Source organism: Sylvia atricapilla, chromosome 2, assembly GCF_009819655.1.
Source record: "Sylvia atricapilla isolate bSylAtr1 chromosome 2, bSylAtr1.pri, whole genome shotgun sequence".
Taxonomy (NCBI): domain Eukaryota; kingdom Metazoa; phylum Chordata; class Aves; order Passeriformes; family Sylviidae; genus Sylvia; species Sylvia atricapilla.
In genome coordinates, this window is record NC_089141.1 from 104649326 (window position 1) to 104672325 (window position 23000).

The following is a 23000-nucleotide window of genomic DNA, read 5'->3' on the forward strand; positions in this document are numbered from 1 at the left end:
TGATGTTTGCTTAGTTTTATTAATTTATTTTTGCAGGAATCTGCAACTTGGAGTATGCACTTTCTGGAGGTACCATGCATGCATAGCCTCTGAATGCTTTTATACAATTTCATCTCTTAGTAATAAGTTCATTCACAGCATACACAAATCCAGAATGTAGACACCATATATACAGGATTAAACAAGATTGTGTCTTCTTTTTTAATGAAAAAATTTAACAGGGTTTCACACAGCAGGAAGTATGGATTAGATACACTGGTGCCACCATAAATAAATAAGTTTAAAGAACACAGTTTTTTAAAATTGGTTTCAAAGATACTGGAAATCCAGGATTATAATATTGCATTAACTCCATTGATTTCTGATTATTCCAAGAAAAATATTTGCATTTATGGACATAAACAGCAATGAAAGCCCCAACTGAAGAAATGTGGCAAAACTCAGTCATGTCAGGGTTCATGTAAGATTGACATTTTGAAACAAAAACAAATGCAGCTGCACACAGAGACAGTACTGACTGTGAGATGTGATATCTGTGCATGTCTTCCTTCCTTGTGAGATTTGGAGTCACTGCAGTACAGAGCACATCAATTCTGTGGTACCAAATTGGCCGTTGAATTGTTTATGTCCAACCATCCACTTCTCATCAGGATAGTCTTGTTCACATTCTAGGGTACACCATTGGATTTTAAAAGAACTATCATCCTGATGACAAGCCTGTTTTTAACATATTTAATATTCTCACATTCTTTTTTAAAACATTCTTTATTAGTTTCATTTTGTCCCCATTTCTACTCAAGTATTTCTGTTTCCATTTCAAGGGATTTTACAATCAATATCAAATGTAAAAGTACTTAGAAATTGAAAAAGTATTTAGAAATTGAAGTGAGAAATGTATAGCTGGGAGAGATAAAGTAACTGAGAGAAAAGTTTGGTTTTTTTTAAAAAAAACAAGATGTGATTCAGTAGCATATCATAATCAGAAAGTACTGAGACCAGCTCTTAAGAATTATTACACCTTTTCACCACACCTCCCATTTTTCAAGGGAAACACACACATACCACAGACACACAGATACACAATTCAATCTGATCTAAGACTACATTTTACAAAGTACTTCCTTTTGCTTGACTTCCCACCCCTTTCCTCTTCACCCAAACAAGACTAATAATTACATCAAATTAAAAGTAGATCCAAAGCTCAGGATTTCTTTTGGCTTACCATGTTCTGAATAATTTTCCACAAGCCCCACTTTAAATAAACTTTTTAAGAACTACAGTAGTATCCTATAATTAAAGGGAATCCATCTTAATAGCACAGTAAATATAAAATAAGCTTTATAAAATTTCAATGAACAGTGAGATCATTTTGAATAACTGAATGTCCAAGTCAGTTACAAACTCTACCAATCTAGTAGTAGCATGATTGAGGGAAAGCTCAGTCATTAAGGAAAAAAAAAAACACAAGTAGTGCATTAACTCAACACAACATCAGCATCCCAACATTCTCACTCACACACACACACATTTTGTACAATACAGTGCATTTTGTATGCCAGCTGACATTAGGGTTTTATGTGCATTCAATAAATATTCCATAAACCAATCTTTTTTGGTATAATCTACAACTCAGTTGGGGTTTGAATGGTATCACCTGCTTTCAGAAGGAAAATGGATCTTCCAATATTGAAAATACAATTACATTCTAACAAACTAGAAATATTCAAGCACCATGTCAAGTCTTTACTATTAATATTTGAATATGGGCATTTACAAGTAAAAGAATACAACAGAAGGGTGTGGTGGGTTTTTTTTGTTTGTTTGTACAAGCAACAAATGAGAGTAATTGAAAAAAAATGAGTTAAACCATTGGTACAAAAGACTTATTTTTCAATTTAATGGCGCTCACTCACTCTTCCAATAAGTATCTTGCTGTGGTGGCAGCCTTCCTTCTCTTCCTCTGGTGAAGCTGGACTAAGATTTGCAAGTCTCCATGTATTGCAGTTCAGGGCATTTTTGGACTTAATGCATATTTGCACCTCCTCCTTCAAAAGTATCTATTTTGTCTGAAAATGGCATAACTATATTTTTTGCATGACACCCCTACTCTCATTTGCTGTCACTTCAGTTGCTATCTTTTTGTAATTCCAGCAAAAACAAATGCTTCCAGAACTTCACCAGAAGTACAAAGGAACAGAAAATTGAAATAATGCTATGGCAAAGGCATCAGAATAGAAAAGCCATGAAGTTACTGGCATTGTTTGGAGTAATTCATTACACAGCTGATAACAGCAATGCTTCTGCTCATCTGTTTTCTGTTTCTCAGTTTTGTCAAACTGTCCACTGACATGCACAAAATTAATATTTGTCTTTTAATTCCAGCTGACAGTAGTTGACAGTAACTTTCTTACCCCCTTCCACATGTGATGAGCTCCCCTCACAGCAGTGTACATCACTAGGAAGGAAGGAAAACTATCTCTGATGCCTTTGACTTCATTTTGCTCATCAGTGGTGCACACTGAATGCTGGAGATCTCTTAGCTTATTTAAAATTATCCTGAAGATTTAGTTAGTGCAAGAACATATTGAAAAATGCCAGATAAAATAGTGGTTCCTCATCTAAGATCAGCAGTTCAGTTCTTACTGTTGTCTTTACAAACTGTGGGGAGAGAAGACACCAGATTGAGCAATGCAGTCAAGACGAGTTTATCTCTACCCACCCCTTGCAAATGCTGTTTCATTTTAAATAAGGATTCAGACATATGATTGTTCTACCACAGCTTAGCATGTTATCACACATCAAGAGAACTGTGGTAATTGACAATATGGATGTGGCTACGGATGTGGTTTTAGCCATAAGCTAAAAACAGCTTAAAATGAAGTAGTTTAAAACTCTCATGGTATAGTTAATAGCAAATTTGGCCTTACTCAGTCAATTACCATAATTCAGCTGAAGTGCTTGGCTGCATCTTTGAATTGTGATGAAGCTATACCATAAAAACTCAAATGCACTGTACCAGCCTCTGACCAGTACACAGAACACCCTACACAGTCACACAGTTGTGTCACAGAATCATTCAGCTGCCCAAACCCAAGTTTGATCTCAAAGTATCGAGTGCTTTATTCCTGCAGCCTGAAGCATTAAGACAGATGGAACCACCTTTAGAATACAGTGTATCATAGGCAGATAAGTACCAGTAGGATTTTCAATTGCAAGTCTTGTGTTCTTTAACCTATGACAAATATTTCCTGACCAAAATAGAAAGAATGAAGTGTGTAATTCTTCAGGATCTGGCATCTGCCATTTTGTACAGGCTGGTTTATTAATAATGTGCAAGTAAACTTTTACTGAAGAGCTGATTAATTATCTTTCAGCTAATTTTGATCTGGGGCACAAAGTACCTTCTGTGCTGTAAACACCATGAATTCTTCACAAATTGGAAGCTGAAAAGGCCTAAGGAACTGGGTACAAACTCTTCTCAAACACAACCATGGCTGAGCCTAACTCTTCCAAATGGAATTTGGAGCAGCCTGTGTTTGGCATATGTCACTGTGCTGCTGCACAGCACAGGCTCAGAAGGTTGTATAGAAAAGCATCCTTTGAGTTGGAAACACGACGGCCCAATGAAAGCATGCAGCAGGATTTTCATCTGCAACAGGGTAGAATTCATTCTTGGTTTATTACCAGTGTTGACACAGCCAGGTGAGCACTGTACAAGCAAATGGGATTGTAAAAAATTACCTCTGATTACACTCTCTGTAACACTCACACCATTCCTCATTTAGTCACCTCGGGTCACTATTTCAAACAGCAATTTTTTTGTAGACATAAGTTACCCTGAAAAAAAGCAGCAATTACAAATACCCTTCTCCTTGTTTTTTTATACATTGCAAAATTTATCATTGCATTTACCTGTCTTCTTTTTCAGTAGCTTACAATCTAGAAGCACAGGGAGCCTTTGTTTTCCAGCTAGCTGTGGCCAGGTTAAGTCAGCTCTGGCTCTTCAGTTTTTCTGGTTAAGTGTAACACTTCACACCATTACTAAGAGTCCTATAATTCTCTTTTAAAAAAACAGTAGTTTTGGGTTGGTTTTCTTAGAGCCACTAAGCAGTAACTATAACCACAGGAATAAACACCAGTAGTTATTTGCTTTCCTGCATACATTCTTCTCAAAATTAATCCTTTTACATTTTCAGGTTTAGTCTTCTGCTTTGCTCACTGCAATGGGAAGGAACTTAACCCTTAATTTATTTATTTTCTAGTGCAGCAGAAGCAGAAACATTCTAACACATTACTCCCACCCCTTGCAATATGAAGATTGTTGACTGGCAAAGGCCGGGCAGATGGACTGAAAGGTTCCCCATGTTTCCTTCTCTTACAGCTGTTGGCTTGAGAGCCTGTGTTCAACCCAGTGCAAGCCCTGCCTGAATTTCAGGTGTATCGTGGCATTTCACACTGTTCACAGCGATTTAGTGCTGGGTGATTTAGAAAGGTGCAGCTACCACAATTCCATGGGGCCCCTTCAAAGTCTTCATCTCTTGGCTGAGTTCGTGGAGTCTGTTTGGAGCTGTTTTGATGCTCTAAAGAAAAGCCAAAAGAAAACATTTTATTTCAGAAGAGAACAATTAACAGTCAAGACCACACTACTGGAAGGTCACCTAACTGAACAGTATCTTTAAAAGACATAGAAACCTTTTCCTAAAGCACTTCTAATTCAGTTTGTGAAATCTGAATATTTAAAGTATTTCACTTTTGTAAAGTCACTTAACCTCAAGCACCTTAAAACCAAGAAGAGCACTCACCACTGTCAGGTCACTGGTACTGCTAAAGGTTGAATAGCTTAAAACATGTAAGTTTGTTACTGGCACTGCAGCACCATCCTAATAAGGTTTACACACAGCAGTCTATTTCCAAATTTTAAACTACAATAACACTACTTTACCTGAAGGGGAAAACTACTTCTAACTTAGCTGCTTCAAACAGTGACAAAAGAGATATTTTTCTAGCATTTATTGAGGCTGAAAAAGAATACAATCTAAAACCAAAATGACAGGCCTATTTCAAAACAACACAATTCTTCCTCATGCCATCAAGGCACAGATATAGGTATGTAAAGCAGCATTTAAGTCTGTTTTCATTCATAAAATCAGTATGTATGCAAATCACACACTAGACCTTAAACCCACAGAAACACTCAGTTTTCCATGTCTCCTGACACCATCTCAACACCTCAGGTTATCTACTATAAGTAAAAAATACTCTCAGGATGTGGCAACACAACACCTTAGAAAATGTTAATATTTGTTAACATTAACACATACCTAGAAGGTATGGCTAGGCTACCCAACTGCTAAACATCTGGGAACTTATGTCTAACAAAGGCGTGCAATTTCTAACTACACACAAAGTAATTTGCAGTTGCTGCCCCATCTGCTAAGAAATGCAGCAGATGCTGATAACACCCTACAGTATTTATATCTTCAGAGAAAAAGGAAGGAAATAAAAGTAACCTCTTTGCACAGATGCAAAGTCTCCAGCCCAGAAGCTGCACAGTCACATCAGCAGTGCTTGACCTCAACAAATTCCTGGTAAGCCAGGCAGTGTGGGCACTCACTGAGTTCCATTGACTGGCCAGATGGCAGCACAGAGCACACCCTTGTCTGCCCACACCCGTCTGCCTGCCCACGCTTTCAACAGCTCAATATTAAACAATATTTATTATTTAAGAAAAAAGAATTGATGTCTGCATGCAAAAATCCAAGCTCTGAATACAGTACAGCAACCCTAAAACTGATCCCTAATAAGCTGGCAGACAGAACCTGGCTTTACAAATCCTTACAAGGCACTATCTTCCTAACTGCCAATTAAAATAACTTATGTGAGTTTTGCACATTGTTTTGCTTTGAAATAATACATCAAATATGGCAGTGTAATTAAGAGAATGTCTTCAAGCACCATACAGTTAACAATTCCTTAATCAACCGCATGATCACTGTAATTTAAGGTGACCCCAGGCAGCTGCCTGCACACCATGGCTCACCTGATGCTACGGCTGTCCTGGACACTACCACCTAATGCAAGGAACTCCTCCCAGTGTTACCTTTCCTTTGAGCCACAAGCAGCAGGCTCTAGGCTCTCCTTTCTTTTGGGTTTCCATACAGTAAAAATTTTATTACATGGAATAATAATTTTATTACTTTTGCTTCAAAAGAGGGAGAAAATTTTCTAATATGAATTCAAAATTCACCTGCAGAAAACTTTGTGGAGTGTTATCATCAAACAGAACTCATTTACAAACTCTGGAGTGTCAGGGAGACTGTAGGACTACTGATTCAGAAGAGCTACTTCTTTTTCACTAACAAGTGCAGTACATGCTAGTTACAGCAAGAGGAGACACAATATTATAAATCTTATCACACATAACATTTTCAGGGAAAAGATAGCTGTTTTTTTCATATAAGAATATAGTATCATACATTGGCTATTTCAGCTCTTTTTTCTAATAGAGAATAACTACTCATAATCAAGGTGGTATTAACAGAATATGCATTTGCAACAATCTGCCTGAGGAAAACAAGCTGTAGCCAGGATTACTGCATTTACAGAAAAATGTTCCAGTCTGAATTACAGAGAGAAAAGTTAAATAAGTAGAGTTGCTTCCTGTCACCTTAAGGATTGTTTAAAAAAGAAAGAAATCTCACTCAATGCAGATTTGGTGATGATGCCTGTTTGTTGACCTACCTTTTTTATATGGCTTTGGTGGCACAACAGGACCAGGCTCTATGTTATCATAGAAGTTACATGCGGCTTTCGGATCAAAGTTTCCTGTCAGGAAAGAAAACAAAGTGTAACTTGAAGGTTATTTAAATGCCTACACCAGTGATATGAACATCCAAAGGCTTCTTATGTTATACATCTTTTTATTATGACATTATATCTTAGCTTTTTCACAAGTTTTGTCACATATTTTTAGTTTTCTGTCAATCATAGTAATTTTTAGCAGGGCAGTCCCATATATTGAAAAATTAACTCCAGCTCAACATTTTGTATTGCTGTGAAAACATGTGAAATGTGTGTCTTCCTACAGGATACTTCCTTGATAAAAAAGGATTGAGCATATACTAATCTTTTTTACTCTATTTAAGACAAGTTTATGTTGCAAAAAAGACTTTGGAAAACCCTAGTAAATTTCTGTTTGCCAGCCTCTTGGTTCTCAAACCACTGTTCAGTTCTGTATTACTTGGCCACAGGCTTTGTCAGCAAAAAGCAATAAATTTAAGTAAAGGATCTTCACAAAAGAGTAATTTTTTTAATATGCTCTTGACAAAGTTACTTTATGTCACCATTTTCTTGCTAATGCAATTTAACTTGGCCAACAGAAGTACGAACAAGACAAGTTTATCAGGTTGCAACTGAAAAAACACCCACCTTTTAGAGATAAGTTGTCACTGCTAATATAAATTGAACTCTAAAAACTCCAAATATTCACATTTAAGCACATGCCATATTAAGAACCATAGGATCATTCAGGTTGGAAAATATGTCGAAGATCATTGAGTCCAACCACTACCCCAGCACTGCCAAGTCAATCACTAACCCGTGTCCCCAGGTGCTGCATCTACAGGTTCTTTAAATACCTACAGGGATGGCAACTCCACCACTTCCCCAGGCAGCCAGTTCCAACGCTTGACAGCTCTTGCCCTGAAGACATTTTCCCTAATATCCAATCTCAACCTGCCCTGGTGCAGCTTGAGGCTGTTTCCTCTCATCTGTCACTTGTTACCTGAGAGAAGGCTTCTTTCAGTCTTCTTTCACATTATTGAAAAGAGCAGTAAGGTCCCCCTGAGCCTCCTTTTCTCCAGGCCAAACACCCCCAGCTCCCTCAGCTGCTCCTCATCAGACCTGTGCTCCAGACCCTTCCCCAGCTCTGTTCCCTTCTCTGGACTCCCTCCAGCCTCTCAATGCCTTTCTTGGAGTGAGAGTCCAAAACTGGACACAGGATTTGAGTGTGGCCTCACCAGTGCCCAGCACAGGGGGACAGTCCCTGCCCAGGTCCTGCTGCCACACCATTGCTGATCCAGGCCAGGTGCCATTGGCCTTCCTGGCCCCTGGGCACACCTGGATCATGTTCAGCTGCTGTTGACCAGCACCTCCAGCTCCTTTTCCTCTGGGCACCTTTCCAGCCATTCTTCCCCCAGCCTGCAGCTCTGCCTGGGTTTTTTTTGACACAAGGGCAGGACCTGGCACTTGGCCCTGTTGAACCAGTGTCCCATTGATCCAACTTGTCCAGAGCCTTCTGCAGAGTGGTCCCAACCTCCAACAAATTAACATTCATGACCATATCCAAATGATGTTTTTCAAAAAGTATCAATTCAATACCTCTAGATTGAAGGAGATCAACTTCTTTCAGTGTACAGTCAACATTTATCTGGAGTTGTCTGTTGAGACTTCTCAATCTTGTCATTTCCTCAGGCTAGAAAGAAACATCCCAAAATAGTAATTGTGGGAAAGTCAGCATCTTATTTGAAATAGAAATAACACTGCTATATCTTTGTTAACAGTTTTATTAAAAACTGAGTATACATAAGGCACTAAAATAAGTCCACTACCCTTAACTCATCTGCCCTCAAAAAACATTCTTTTATCGGCACATGAGGAAGAAAACAGACAAGTTATTTAATATTAAAATTCCTTAGTAAGATGACATAGCTAAAGTTTATAAAACCACATATTACTAAATTCTGTATAAATGGATGACTTGCTACCTGAGTTTGCATCAAGATAATAAAAAATAGAATACAAACTGCAGCTCACATTAACTGTTACTTGATTATAACTGAATGAGGTCAAAAATTTATTCATTTGCATCAACCCAAGGAGCTTCAAGAAGCCAAACCTTCTAGCCCAGTATATTTAAATCATTCAATGATGAAAGATTGTAATTATTCTTAACAGCATAATCAGTTATTTAAGAGTGTATATTTGCATATCATTAAGAAACCCTAAGTTACTGGAATGCAAAGCTTTCTTAATGCTAGCAGCATTAATCACTAACACATTTTATCCCAGGATACATTCCAGCATCACAGTAACAAAATCAAAGAATATTCAAGGTCACAAGGAACCTCTGGCGGTCATCTGGTCCAACTCCTCTGCCAAGCCTCCAACCAGACTTTGCGTGACTAATGGCCACACTTGGCCTGGCTGTTGGTCCAGTTTTCAATGAACCTAAGTGCTCATCCAGCCCATACTTCATCAGCTTCTCCATGAAGATCTTACAGGAGACAATGCTGAAAGTCTTGCCAAAAATCTAGACAATAACCACTGTCTAGGTTACCAGGAGACTGCATCCTAGAAGTTTAGCAAATTGGTCAAGCTTGGCTTCCCCATGGTGAAGCTATGTGACTACTGCTGACTACAGTCTTATCCTTCATTTGCCCGGAAACGGCCAGCAGCATTAGCTGCTCCATTACTTTCCCAAGGATCAAGGTGAGGCTGACCAGCCTTCTTGAAGTCCCCTTCTTGAAGACAGCAGTGATATTTACTCTCCTCTAGTCTTTGGGAACTTTCCCAAACACCGTTAATCAATCAAAGATTATCTGGAGTGGCCTTGCAATGACACCTGCCAGCTCCCTCAGCACTCATAGGTGCACCTCATCCAGGATTATGACCTCATGTATGCCATGCCTGCTTTGCCTAAGCATCCCCTGACCTGATTCTCTTCCACTAAGGGTGTATCTTCCTTGTTTCACACTTTTCCCAGGGTCTCTGGGACCTGGGACTCCTGAAGGACTGCAAAGACTGAACCAAGAATATATCCTACATCCCATTTCTATATCCAACAAAGCTGTATCCTCCAACTTCCTGAGCCCGCATCTTCACTGGTCTTCCTGCTGTCATCTAGGCAGCAACAGGAGCCTTTCTTTTGGTCTTTGAAATCCTGTGCCAGATTCAGCTCCAGTTGGTCTCTGGCTTTCCTAACCTCATCCTGGCACACTCACTGCCCCTGTACTTCTCCCAGGTACATCTTTGCCAAATGCTGCCCTGAAACAGGTGAGACATAGAACAGCCATAGTATCTAAGCAGCCAACAGCTCTTCTGTGCCTTCCAGCCTACACCTGCGTGCATTGTTTGTGTCAGTCAGTACAGCCAGTAAGTCTGAGATTATTTGCTTAACAACTGCACACAGTGGAAGCTATTTTTCAGCCAGATAAAATTCCCTTATCAGAGCCACACACATGTTTGGGCTAGAGTCACTTGCAGGTGGAAGTCACACAGATAAGAAGAATGAACAAGGAAAATAGGAGAGTTCCAACTACTTCAAGCAACATTGCCACAGAAAAGTTATTTGGCATATCCTGCACATACCAAATGAGAAATACTGTCTACGAGAAGCAACTACTCCAACAATAAAATAGCTTTTTAAAAACAAAAGTTAAACCTTCCTACATGAACACCAAGCTTTATATGGCTAAGGCTTACTGAATAGACTTGGACATACTTTTATTGGCTGTTAGGAAACCAGACACATATCCATTCCATAAACTACAAGAATTAGCTTATGACGAGTCAAACACTTAAAACAAGGTGTTGCCAAAGACTGAAGGTTTTATACTCAGAGGTATTTTTTGAACAGTACACAAAAAATAAATGTGTATGTTGAATTAAAATACTAACAAATTGCTTACTGTTGGAATTGCAGTTGTACAGCTGACTCTTCGAAGCCGCCTCTGCATCAGATCATGCTCCATACCATTGACTTCAGTCTTCAGGCGTTCAAGCTCTTCTTTCTCGAGCTTCAGTTCCTTCGCTAACCTCTCCATCCTTGCTCGTTGATGTAACAGCAAGGCTGATGTTTTGCACACAAGAAATAGTTACTAGCACATAAAAACCTAGAACACTGAATTCTTAACTTATGCGTGAGATTCATGAGTGACCTTTCTGGGAAAAAAAAGGTGATCATAGACACGCAGCCAAGTATCAGTGTGAAGATGCTTTCATGCCAAATGAACTACAATTTAGAACAAAGTTCTTCCAGAATAAAAACACATTTTATACAGTAACTTGAAGTTGTTATTACCATTTTGGTCAAAAGCTTCTTTTTTTGCATTTGGTCTTTCTTGTCTCAAAAATACAAAGGCACCTGTACAAGGAGACAGCTTCTCAGGACAAAACAGCAACCTAGTTATACTAATACTCTACCGACAAAAAAAATACCAAAAAAAACCCCCCAAAAAACAGAGGTAAGTTCAGAAGGTAACACACACTTCATACGTGCTTGCCCAACAGCTGCTGACACACCAGCCTTGAGACATTAGCCAAATGTCAGGCCCAAATTGGGTTTTTTTCCACTGATATTACAAACTGTGGTATCACTTTTAAGTAGTCTTAGCTTTTCAGGGAATATTGTAATCCTCAATACTGTAAGTTCTCCAGGGTTGTAACATAAAACTATAGTGCTTCAACAAAATAAACTAGAGAATCCAGAAAATAAAAAGTTGAGTCAGCTCAGGTGCTTCAGACTCATTTTATGACAGATTTCTGCAACCTCACTCTGCTGTTAAGTCACCCCCTCATTCTCATCATGGTACTGAAATTTATGACTCTCCGTCACAAGCTGATGTTGGGCTTCCAGAGAACCAAATAAAAGAATTTTGACTAGCTAGATGATAATATTCAGTTTCCTAAAAAAGAGCATTTCTCAGTATTTCATCAAGATGCAAAGCTGGCCACATCAGTGTCATACTTAATCCCTTCTGACTGGGTTTGTTTTACCTGATTGAAGTCTGCTAGGACAGAGAAAAATAAGATATTTGATGTGGGTATTCAGACAAACATGCTGCTCATACAACAATGTTCCAGCAAACTGTTCAAAGCAAGGACGCTGTAGAACCTGCAAAACCAGAACCTTGCCCCAACCAGAACTTGCCCTTTTCTTCACCTCATCCAACAATGGCAAAGAAAAAGCACATATCCAAGAATATTAACATATAAGCTAAAAAAAAATTAGAGAAATAAGTAACAACATTACAACTTATTGCAAAAGCAGATGAACTGCCCAACCTGTTAGAAGCTGATATCAGCATTCTGCACAAAAACGTAGCACTGTAATTTGGATTTTGTATGGATTCACCAGTTCATGGCCAAAGAATAAACACCAAAAAGCCTAGCCAAGAATAACATCAGGTGTTTTTGCACTACAGGCACCAGAATTATTGAAGAGAACTGTTCTCTACTTTTTCAAGCAGCATAAGTGATGCAAGCAAAATTAAGAAAAAAAAAGTACAGATATCAGACTGAATGATTTTCCACTGTTGTTACCAAACCCTGGCTCTGTGTGATTCCTTCAACTTAACATGGTGTGACTACCTTTCAGAGCTTCACATTATACTCTAGTACAACTCATCAAATATGACTCATATTACAAAGAAGCAGTCAAAGTACGGACACCAGAATGAATTTCTGGTAACACATTTTACAATGGCTCACATTCCAGTGCAAATTAAATAAACTTGTTCCCTAAATTGAGCTGTTAAATATACTCTTTTTTTATGACTCCTTTGTGGTAGTAAAGAATAAAATGTTTATTCTTCTACAGTTCTTTTTATCAAGAGTTCAGAGTACAGCAATAAAAAAAAGCTCTGGCAGATATTGCCACAAATGCAAACATCCCAAAAAGCATAAAATAATTAATTTTATTTGGTTTGCTTTTCAGAGACACAAATCTAGAGGAAGGCACAAAGGCAAAATCGGGTTTTACACTTCGGAACATGTTTTTCACAAGCTATGTGGAGCTACTTGTATTTTTCTCACATAAATGACAACCTTTACTGAAGCTGTAATAATAACCAAAACAAATAAAGCACAAGACCTACTGGCATTCATTTTTACTAAAGAATTGGCTTTACAGAATTTCTAATTGGGTCTACAAGATACAAAACAGCTTTGTTGATGAGTTAGAAGAGCTCAAAAGGCAGTAAGTGAAGTAAGAAATCAAGAACTACAGATCAGCACTATAAGCTGTCACTTCAGCTATCTGAAGTAAAAAAAGGCTAAAAGGAACAACAGAAGAATTGATTCTTCTTTCCAAACACAAATCCAGAAAGTACCTGTTACAGGTTATCATCCCATCATTACTCAAATGACTGGTTTGAATGCTTGCAGATTGATTCACTCGCTCAATTTAAAATACTGAAAATCTATACAGCAGATGACTCCAAGAAAAGTAGTTTTCAGCTTAGGGTTTAATGTTACATTTTTTTTCCTTTACTGAATAACCAAATTCTTAATTTATATATGGCATTAAAACTATGTTTTATCCCTATGCAGCAGAATACACACCCTAAAATTTGTCCACCAATCTCTTCTTCCTCTTTGAAAACTCTTAAATGGAAGAAGTGAACTTTTGATTTAAGTTCTTCAAAATAATTATTTTATTACCTTTAAAAAATATTTGTATTGACAAAGTTTTTTTAGCTGCATTCTTATCTCTGTCTCTCTTCTTTTTCACTTAACATTCTTCAATCTAATTCAAATGCAGAAGCCAGTTCTTCAGGTATTCTAAAACACTTGAATACGGAACAAATACAAAATATTATAAAAATTCGCATTTATATTTATGACCCAGTTCCTCAATGCAGAATTGACAAAACTGACACACGGTATATGAACAAACTACTTATCATTGATAATGGCAGTGTTTTAAGAAAGCCCCCTAACATCAAAAGCACAGCAACATTAAGATCTTTGAAATTCTACAAATTCTTTAGGTATTAGACCGACATTTGGTAGTATTTAAAAGAAAAAAAAAATCAGAAAAAACGGTCAGTTTTGACATACTTTCTATATATCTCTGTATAGGTTCAAAAATTCTTACTAAGTAGCAAAATCAAACTGAAAATGCATTTCACACCACCACAACTGGCAAGGTGAAACATTTACCTTGAGTGTAAGCATAGTCGTCTGATCCAGAACTAGAACTTCTCTGATACTTATGGCTTCCTTTTTCTCCTCCAGATCCTGGGATTACAGAAATAGGCTGAATAGGTTCTGGTGCTGCAGAACGCTCTTCTTGGTCCACTAAATTTAAAAGATTCTCAGTCGGTGCTCGACCTACTGTGATTTTAAAAATGGTTGGGTTTGGCTGAGATACCATTACCCGAGGAGACTGTGTTGGTGCACCTGCAGGTCCAGCTGGTTGAGTGTAGGTAATATATACTGGATTAACACTAAATGGAGGTTTGGGTTGTCCCGACATACCTCTGGATGGAGAGCTTGAAGGAGGAGTAGTGGCTGTGTACAGCGGGTGCTGGTTTCGTTGAGATGGTTGACTACTTATTGGTGAAGGGCTTCTGTTCATTGCAGTCCCAGGTCTTTGCGGTGGCTCAACTGTAATTTCTATTTTATTCATGGAACCTTTGGATAAACTAGGTCCAGCAAAAGGAGGAAGGTAAGATACAGAGTGACCACCTTGCTTTTGAAACGTCTGGGATGCTTGCTGATACGCATGGGGTGGGACAGTGGAAGGACTAGGAGGCATGAAAACATGTGAACTCTGGTGACTCAGCTGTGGAGGCTGAACTTGATGTTGAGGAGAGCCAAAGGGAGAGGGACACTGGGATGCCGGTGGTGATCGAAAAGCCGACTGAGGGATCTGGGGTTGTTTTGGAGAATACTGAGAAGGTTGGTAGTTCTGTTGATGTGGATATACAGGTAGAGGACGAGGAGTATAATGTGGAACTGGGCCCTGTGGCGATGAATGCCACTGCGTATTCTGAGGAGTCTGTCGTCCTGAAGAACTTTGAGATGTTTGTCTAATATAAATAGAGCCAGGAGTCCCATAAAGATTGCTTGGAATCTGTGGAAGAATTTGTAGAGCTCTGGGTACGCTCTGTCCAGAGGGGAGGTTTTGTGATACTGTAACAGTAATGGGATTTGTACTGTACCGAGGTATGTGCATATACGTGGGAGGGCCTTGCATAGCAGACGTGTTCATTCCTGGTTGTATGGAAGATGGCTGTGGAGGTGGCTGTGGAGGAGGAGTAGCTGCATTTCTATTCTGGTCATTCATGAAAAATGGATTGTAACTAGGAGAAGCTGCCACAACGGCGGGAGCAGAATGTGGTTCTTGAACTAAGCAAATCAGCTGTTTACCTGCCGTGCGCTGCGGGTCAATGTGTCCATCGCTTGAGCTGTGTACCAGTGTACGACCACCATTAAGTTGAGCTCCATCCCCCGCATGATAGCTGGTATGAGGATGAATACCCAGATTAATGTGCAAAAGGCTGTTTCTATTCATTCTGGTGTCATCAGGGCTGTGGTACTCCATATACAGATACTTGCTGCTCTCCTGTGCAAGGGCTCGACAACAGGCATCGAGGTTGTTGTTGTTCTAGGAGCAAGAACAGACACCTGTTACTGTCACAGAGCACAGGAAAGAGCCACCACTCAGTGTTCAACATCCAGCTGAGGCCACAACCAGGCCTAGCCTGGACACAACTAGGGGTGATGTTTCATACACAGGTATTGTGAAATAAAGGTCATACTTGCTACATGATATGCAAGTAATACATAGCTCACATTGCATCTGGCAAAATGCTCTGGTAACACTAGGTACACTATGACATATAAAAAAAAAAAGTCCAGTTTTAGGAAAGTAATGGTTACAACTCTCTGCATGTTCTTCAAGGAACAAGTCTGTACAATTAACTATTTCTAGTAACAACAGAAATCGAATTAAACTAGAACAAAACTGCAAACTCTAGAAAAGCAAAACAAAAATGCAGGTAACCTTTCAATGTTTATCTGAGTGTTTACTGTTTTCACTTTCAGTTTACTGTTTACCTGACTATTTCTCTTCACCCAGAAGTTTAAAACCACAATATATTAAACCAGCTTTTATTGGCAGAACAGTATTTAATAACAGTGAAGTCAAAGTATTGCTTGAAATATGGGGAATTCCATAAAAGACATTACAATTCCAACCAAATTTAAACTGCCTTTAAGAATTTCAAGGCTAAAAAAGGTTTATTCACACATCAGTGAGAAAACAAATAACCCTTTTAAATGTTTGATTTGTTCTGTGGTGCTGGCAGTTGAAACTATAAAGAAAATACATTATGTATCAAGTAAGAAATACAAGGGGGAATTCCTTTTCCTTCTTGCCCTCTCCACTCATTTTAACTTATTGTAGTCAGTTAAAAGAACAACACAAATGATAGCTTTTCCAAATGAGTAAAATCACTAGAAAGCATTCCAGATGGTGGACTTCTTTTTCTCCTCACTTTATCATGTAACATGGTTCAGATTTTAATTTAAATAGTAGCTAAAGAAAACAAATTTCACTTTAAGTTGAACTAAATCTGGCCCTTAGCACCCTAACTTTGTTAAACATGACCCAAGGCTGGCACCTTCTGCGACAGAGAGCATCTCCTTCCATGGCAAGTGAGTTCATATTTATGTATGCACATACACCCCTGCCTTCCTCAGTGTGCTGAAATTATCATTGTAAGGAATATACATTAATAATGGGTGCACTTCTATTTTAAACATGATCACTATATAAATTTGTATGCATATATTACATATATACACATATTGCCTTGCAATACAATTTTCGACAACCACTGGCTAGAAAGTCATGTTACGTTTCTTTTCTCATACCTAGTCAGTCTTAATACCAGAGTGAAGATGATTTTGCCAAAATTTCATATAATTTCACTATCAGATGAACTCACATATTCTGTATGTTCTCACATGAAGAGTTACTACTAAACACGACAGAAGAGTCCAGCACTTAAATAGGAACAGCTCTCACTCTACGGATACCTCTCCCTGACAACCTCCGTTCCTGCTGAGTTCTTGTTCTAGACATCAGTGGTCAGTGGGAAAATCCAGATGTATTGCTAAAAATTTAAGACCAGGATATGTGGGAGCCAGACCCTGTAATAACAACCAGCACCACAATGCCAAGACAGCAGTGTCAAAAAAGTGAACCACTACCATCAGCCACTTGCCATCTAAAACAGAACTTCATGAAGACAGCCTTCAGCTTTCTTAGGTCACTTGGCCAGTGTGCAGGTAAAGAGAAGGTATATAGGACAGACTCTGATCTGATTTTATCAGGGTATGGAATATATTTGTCATTTCAAAGGACCTTTAATTTTTGACAGGTCTAGAACTCCGAACTGAATTAAATCTAGAGCATTTATTGCAAATGGTTATTGGAAACCAGCTCACACATCTTTAAACATAAAGTGGGTTTGGAAACAAAATCTATACTTAAAACCATAACAAGTATTTGCTGTGCAAAGTTAACTAGCTATCCAGAATGCCATATTATAGATACAGCACACCATATGCTTCTGCAGCATTAGGGGTTCTTTAATTTTATCAGTTTTAAAATGTCAGTGACAAAAACAGTCCATCAAAGGATCATGTACTTAACAGTACAGAAGATGTGACTGTCACGAAAAGTAAAGCTTTAAATTGAAGGACTTCCTCTGCTTTAGATTTGCCTGAAAGCAATTAATTTTTACTTATATGATTTAAAGACAAAATGCAAAAATGACAACCCCTATTCTAAGTAAACCTACTCATCTGCCAGGGACAGGCAGGATGCAAGTACAGCTTTCCAACCTCAGCCACGGCCACACAAGGCCAAACCAGATTTTGCGTGTTCCTATTCCGTCCCTGAATCTCCCCATTAACTGAAGCATTCCCAGATGGCCACTACCTATTACATGTGGTAACTTATTATCACTTCCAATTTCCAATTTTAGATGAAGGCAGAGGGATGAAATGGAAAAGGAGTGCAGGGAAAAGAATCACCACCTGACCTAGAAAGAGAGAAGTATGACTTAACCTCTGGAGAGCCATGGGAAAAAGATACCATGAAGAGGGAAAACTCAGATTGCTAGTTAAGTTCAGCTCCTTATCTTGGAAGGATGCGTGACTGTTTACTAAAACCTCCTCCAGTATATGCATGTTATTTATGTAGCCATCATCAATTAACATCCCATTAACCACTTTCTTTATTACCCAATGCATACAGTCACAGGTCACATAGACAATGAAAAAACATCAGTGCAAAATAACCCCCACAAACCTAAGTGAAGAGTGACAAAATCTTTGTACCTAAAAGACAACACAAAAATGCAAGTAGTGGAATCTTCCAAGCTTTTAAAATAAAACCAGGAGAATAAAACTCCACGCTCCACATGTACCTCTAAAAAGGGTTTTCATACTAAACTCATAGTTCATGCCAAAATAAAATACACAGACTCCTCACCATACCTGAAGCATGCACTGAGATACCACCCCTTCAGGTATCTCAGGGAAACGCTGCCGGAGATCATGGAGTACCTGCACGTCAAGCTGCTGGCTGCCCTGCGCCATGCCAGATGGATGATGTTCCAGATTACCAGAGAACGGAAGTCAACAGGCCTTCCAATGGTTGTGGTCTTCTGAGGCTTCCGGCATTTTCTGAAAGAAAGAAAACAATCTTTTAAGCCATCACAACTTTTTATCCTTCCCAAACTGCTTGTGTAGAAAAACGACCATAATGCATTTTAACTACCAAGAGAGGCAATAGCTTAAATGTAAGAGTGGGAATAACCATGTCTCAAATGGTAATACTAAACCACTTAACATACCACAGGTATGTCTATATATATGGCATTGCACTGGACTGCACTAGTTCAGGTCTTTACTAAGCCCCACTGTGGCACCATGTGTAACTTTAATTAGTGTGACCTGCATAAAACAGAACTGTTATATATTTACTCCCTGTGAAATTCTGAACAGTCTGCAGAAAAGTCTGAAGTTATCACCAAGTACAGATGTCTTATTTACAATATACTAGAAATAATAGGCCGGAAAACTAAATAGAATAATTATCAAAAAAATACTCCTCTATTAATAGGGTTCAAACTCTTTTTGTCTTTGTATCACTACAAATCCAAGAGGTCAGAAGCAATTTTTGTGAAACTGAACAAGAATTAAACAGAATTTAAAGAGCTCTTTCCAGGATTAGATAATCATCTAGGTAAGATTTTTGTAATGTATCTGTTACATTCATACTAACATGATGAGTGACAAAACGCAAACCCTAAACCTCTTTCCATTTCAAAATTCTTGTATTCAGCAACAAAGATTCTATCTGAACTTCAAAACCCAGGGAGTACTGGAAGGCAAATACAGTCTGAGTCAACAAATACTTTTTGAGCTTGTGGCTCATGATCACAGCAGTAACCAAAAGGCAGTTGATGTCTAAGTAAAGATTCACAAAAACTTTGCATGAGGTGATGTATGACACAGCCCCTGCCACACATCTATCACTGCTAAGCTTCAAAAGCTTTTCCAACCATCTTGCTCAGTGGAATTCTGAACTGCAGAGAATATACTGCTGTGTTCAAAAAGGAAATGAAAATCAGATACCAGCAGAGCTGGTGTTTAATAATATATTAGCTACCCAAAGTCCCAAGTTTAAATCATGCTTATCTTGACCTCAGTACAACTGTGGGTGGCACACGGCACAGGTATTTCCAGTCAGCTTTTCATTTGTTAGTTCAACAGAAAAGATCCTCTCTGTGTCATCTCATATATTCCAGTACTCAGGGTGACACCTGCCACATCACACTCTTTCAAGATATATGAGACAAGTCTAAAGAACAGTGAGATATGTGAATTATCTTGCTGCGACTTAAGAAATACTGCAATAAACTTATACTGTATGTCATAATTAATTTCTGTCCACTGCAGTACATTTTTTAAAAGGAAATAGAACTTCTTCCACTTTAACCAGAAAATTCCCATTCCCACACTCACGATAGGGGATCTTTTATAAACTAATTTTTTTAAATGATGAACAAACATCATACTCTGAAAGGCAGAGCATCACAAGAATATTCAAAGAAAACCTGACACCAATCAAGCTCTCTGTGTTTCTACACAATTCTCCTTATCCCTGGAGGCAAAGGCTGAAATGCAGTAGTGAAAGAGTACCCTACCAGAATAAATTGCAGTTAAAAGCTCTGTGGAATAACAAATGATGGCATTTGAAACAGAAGTTAATAAGACTTTCAACTGCATGGGTAAGAGCCTTTGCATCACTTCCCTCTTCAAACAAAAGTTTAAATGTAACATGGGTGACTGTGTAAATCTAACATGCAGATTGAAGATCCATCATCAATATATTCCATATTTTTCTACCACAGTTTTAAAATAAGAGGTCAATTTTTTGTTTTCTAACATTTCTAAATATGTGTGGTGAGCAGAAGTATAACAAAGTAACTGGCAGTTACTGGTCAACTGTGAATTTTAACAGACTTCTAAACATAATGGGAAACCAACTTCCATTTTTATTTTGAGGAGTTGAAGCTTCCAACCTTTAAAACTACACAAATAACCTTACAAAGTCTATCAGAAACCCAAAATAATTATTGGGAAGCATGAACAAACACAATCATTCTGAAGTCCTTGGATTATAGAGCTAAGCTACTGTGGAAATTTCTTGGTTTTTTCCCCCCAGCCAATACCATTAAATTTACTACTGTCATTATGTACAAGCCCAGCCTTTTGTCCTACCTATTGTCCAGCATTTGGTTCAGCTTATTCTACTTGACCTGACTACAACTGATTGCACATTTTCCACTCTAAGCAGGCATGAACTGGCTGGAATACAATACCCACTTCCCATGTTGCTCCACAGCACACAGCAGACAGAGAAGCAAATTATTCAGAGAGCCAAGGGCTTACAGCAAAGGCTACACAGCTGAGATGCTTCCGACAAGGACTCCTGCTGAGCCACAACAGGCTAGGAAAGCAATCCTTCAAAGACTTTCTTCCACAGCATTCACAGGCTGAGACACACTGAGGTGCCTTACATGACTAGCCTTGTAATTACTGGAAGTTCAATGCACCAAACACCAACCCAAAATCAAAATGAAAACAAGATGCTTCATCTGTAGCAAGCAGGAAGGAGTTGAGGGCACCCAAACTCTAGATGAAAAGTATCTCATGAAGTTGGAATAAATTAACAGTGGCAGTTCTAATGGCAAAACCCCAGCATGCTGTCACAGAATTGGTCCTGCTGTGTTAACACACAGAGCAGGCCTGAGAGCCACTCTAAATCTCAGGGATTATGCAAACCATGACTCAAGTCCTGAAGAAATACAATAATTTGTTTTCTCACACCTGTTACATGCCCAAATTATATATACATGAAAACAATATATCAACATTTGATCTTTTCCTTAAACATTTGTGTATATTACAAGTTAAGAAAACAATCAACAGTTCCATCAATCAACTGATGCCTCTTTTCTGAAAGAATAAATTAAAAAAGCAGAACTGCTACAGTCTTGATCCTCCCCAAAGTCTGTTCAAACACGTAAAAAAGGAAATCTATTCCGCTACCATCATTTTAGAAACACTAAATCAATTAAAATGAAGATATCTAAATTATCAGGAATAAGATCCAGCTGAAATTATGTCAATAAATACTATCCGAAAATGTATAAATTACATATCGATGTGCACTTATACAATTACTATGTATGGAACAACTAAGTAATTCCTGAGTGAATTTCCAGAAAACAGGCCACCTGAAAGACAGTTTCTCAGGCCTTAATAATTTAAATTTAATTGTTACAGAGTTTTATAACAGCAGATGGGCATTGAAATGAAAGAGGAAATAATCAAGAGGCAGAACATAAAAATAAAATATCAGCTTACAGAATCATAAATATACTGGAGTCAGAAGCAACCCACACGGATTATCAAAGTCCAGCTCCTTGCCTGCATAGGACAGCCCCAAGAATCACACCATGCCTAAGAGGGCTGGCCAAACACTTCCTGCACTTATCAGGCTTGGTTCTGAGACCACTTCTCTGGGGAGCCTGCTCCAGAGTGCCCAGCCACTCTCACAGTGAAGAACCTTTTCCTGATACCCAACCTAAACCTCCCCTGACACACCTTCAGGCCATTCCCTTGGGTCCTGTCTGGTCACAGAGAGCAGTGCCTGCCCCTGCTCTTCCCCTCATATGGAAGTTGTGACTGCAGTGAGGTCTCCCTTCAGTCTGCTCCAGGCTAAGCAAGCCCAGCACCCTCAGCTGCTCCTCCAGACCCTTCACCACCCTTGTGGCCTCCTCAGCAGTTAAAATTCATGTAAAACTGAACAGCTTTCTCCACCTTAATTCCCACCCTCAGTCAACTGTACTAACTCGACCTGTTAAAACAATTTAAAAGCCAAACCAAATACTTTTTACTAGTTTAACGTGCATTCTCTGCGCAATGCATACCCACTGAACATCACACCACTGCATAAAGGAAGATGAAAGGTAAAGAGGGGAAAGGAATACACGACCAAGAACACCATACCACCTCCCTCTTTTCAGCACACCTCAGCCATTTGATCTATTAAAGTCATAAAAAGACACTTTCACCTGAAGCAGATTTGTAACAAAAGCAAAAGTTGTTCTTGTATCAACATGACAGGGATTTTACTAAGTGGTGTCAATATTGGAGTTAGACAAAGGCCATGCTGTGGCACTGCCAGAAAGCTGCCTGTCAGCTGAGCCCCAAAGCTACCACCAGATACCAGGTCAGAACCAAAACCGCACTTCAAACTCCCCATCGCCTGCTCACAGTCCAAGGAATACTAACACTATCTACAAAAACTCCTTCTGAAAACTACGACACACCAAGCGATTACCGGCAGCAGCTCCTTATCACTGGAATGATTACACTCCCTACATCTCCGTTGACGCATTGGTTAAATGTTTCCAAAGGCCAAGATACTGTCCATATACTCCTTGCCAACACTTAACACATGAGAAGACAAGAGACTCACTAGCTCAGACAACATATTTAGAAAGCACTTTATTAGACTGAGTATTAGTATCTTTGGGGTTTTAGCTACTACTGTCTTTTTAACAAATAAGTATGATTTCAGCCATTACTGCATCATCACATCCCAATTCCACTTTTGTATTTCAGTA

At 38.7% G+C, this 23000-nt stretch overlaps 1 protein-coding gene across 4 annotated transcripts in view; it reads right to left on the reverse strand.

Moving 5' to 3' along the window:
* TAB3 (TGF-beta activated kinase 1 (MAP3K7) binding protein 3) overlaps positions 1 to 23000 on the reverse strand; it is a 43898-nt gene continuing 20898 nt past the window's right edge. Inside the window, exons 2-8 of one of the 4 annotated variants that reach the window (XM_066314013.1) lie at positions 18295 to 18483; positions 14260 to 15391; positions 13942 to 14019; positions 10689 to 10849; positions 8380 to 8473; positions 6742 to 6825; positions 1 to 4580 (exon numbers count right to left, since the gene is read on the reverse strand). In XM_066314013.1, coding sequence (XP_066170110.1) covers positions 4432 to 4580; positions 6742 to 6825; positions 8380 to 8473; positions 10689 to 10849; positions 13942 to 14019; positions 14260 to 15391; positions 18295 to 18396 — 1800 coding nt within the window. In that variant the 5' untranslated portion in view covers positions 18397 to 18483 and the 3' untranslated portion in view covers positions 1 to 4431. Of the gene's footprint in view, positions 4581 to 6741; positions 6826 to 8379; positions 8474 to 10677; positions 10850 to 13941; positions 15392 to 18294; positions 18484 to 23000 lie in introns of those variants that run through there. The other 3 variants (XM_066314012.1, XM_066314011.1, XR_010743011.1) reach the window with 3 other exon arrangements.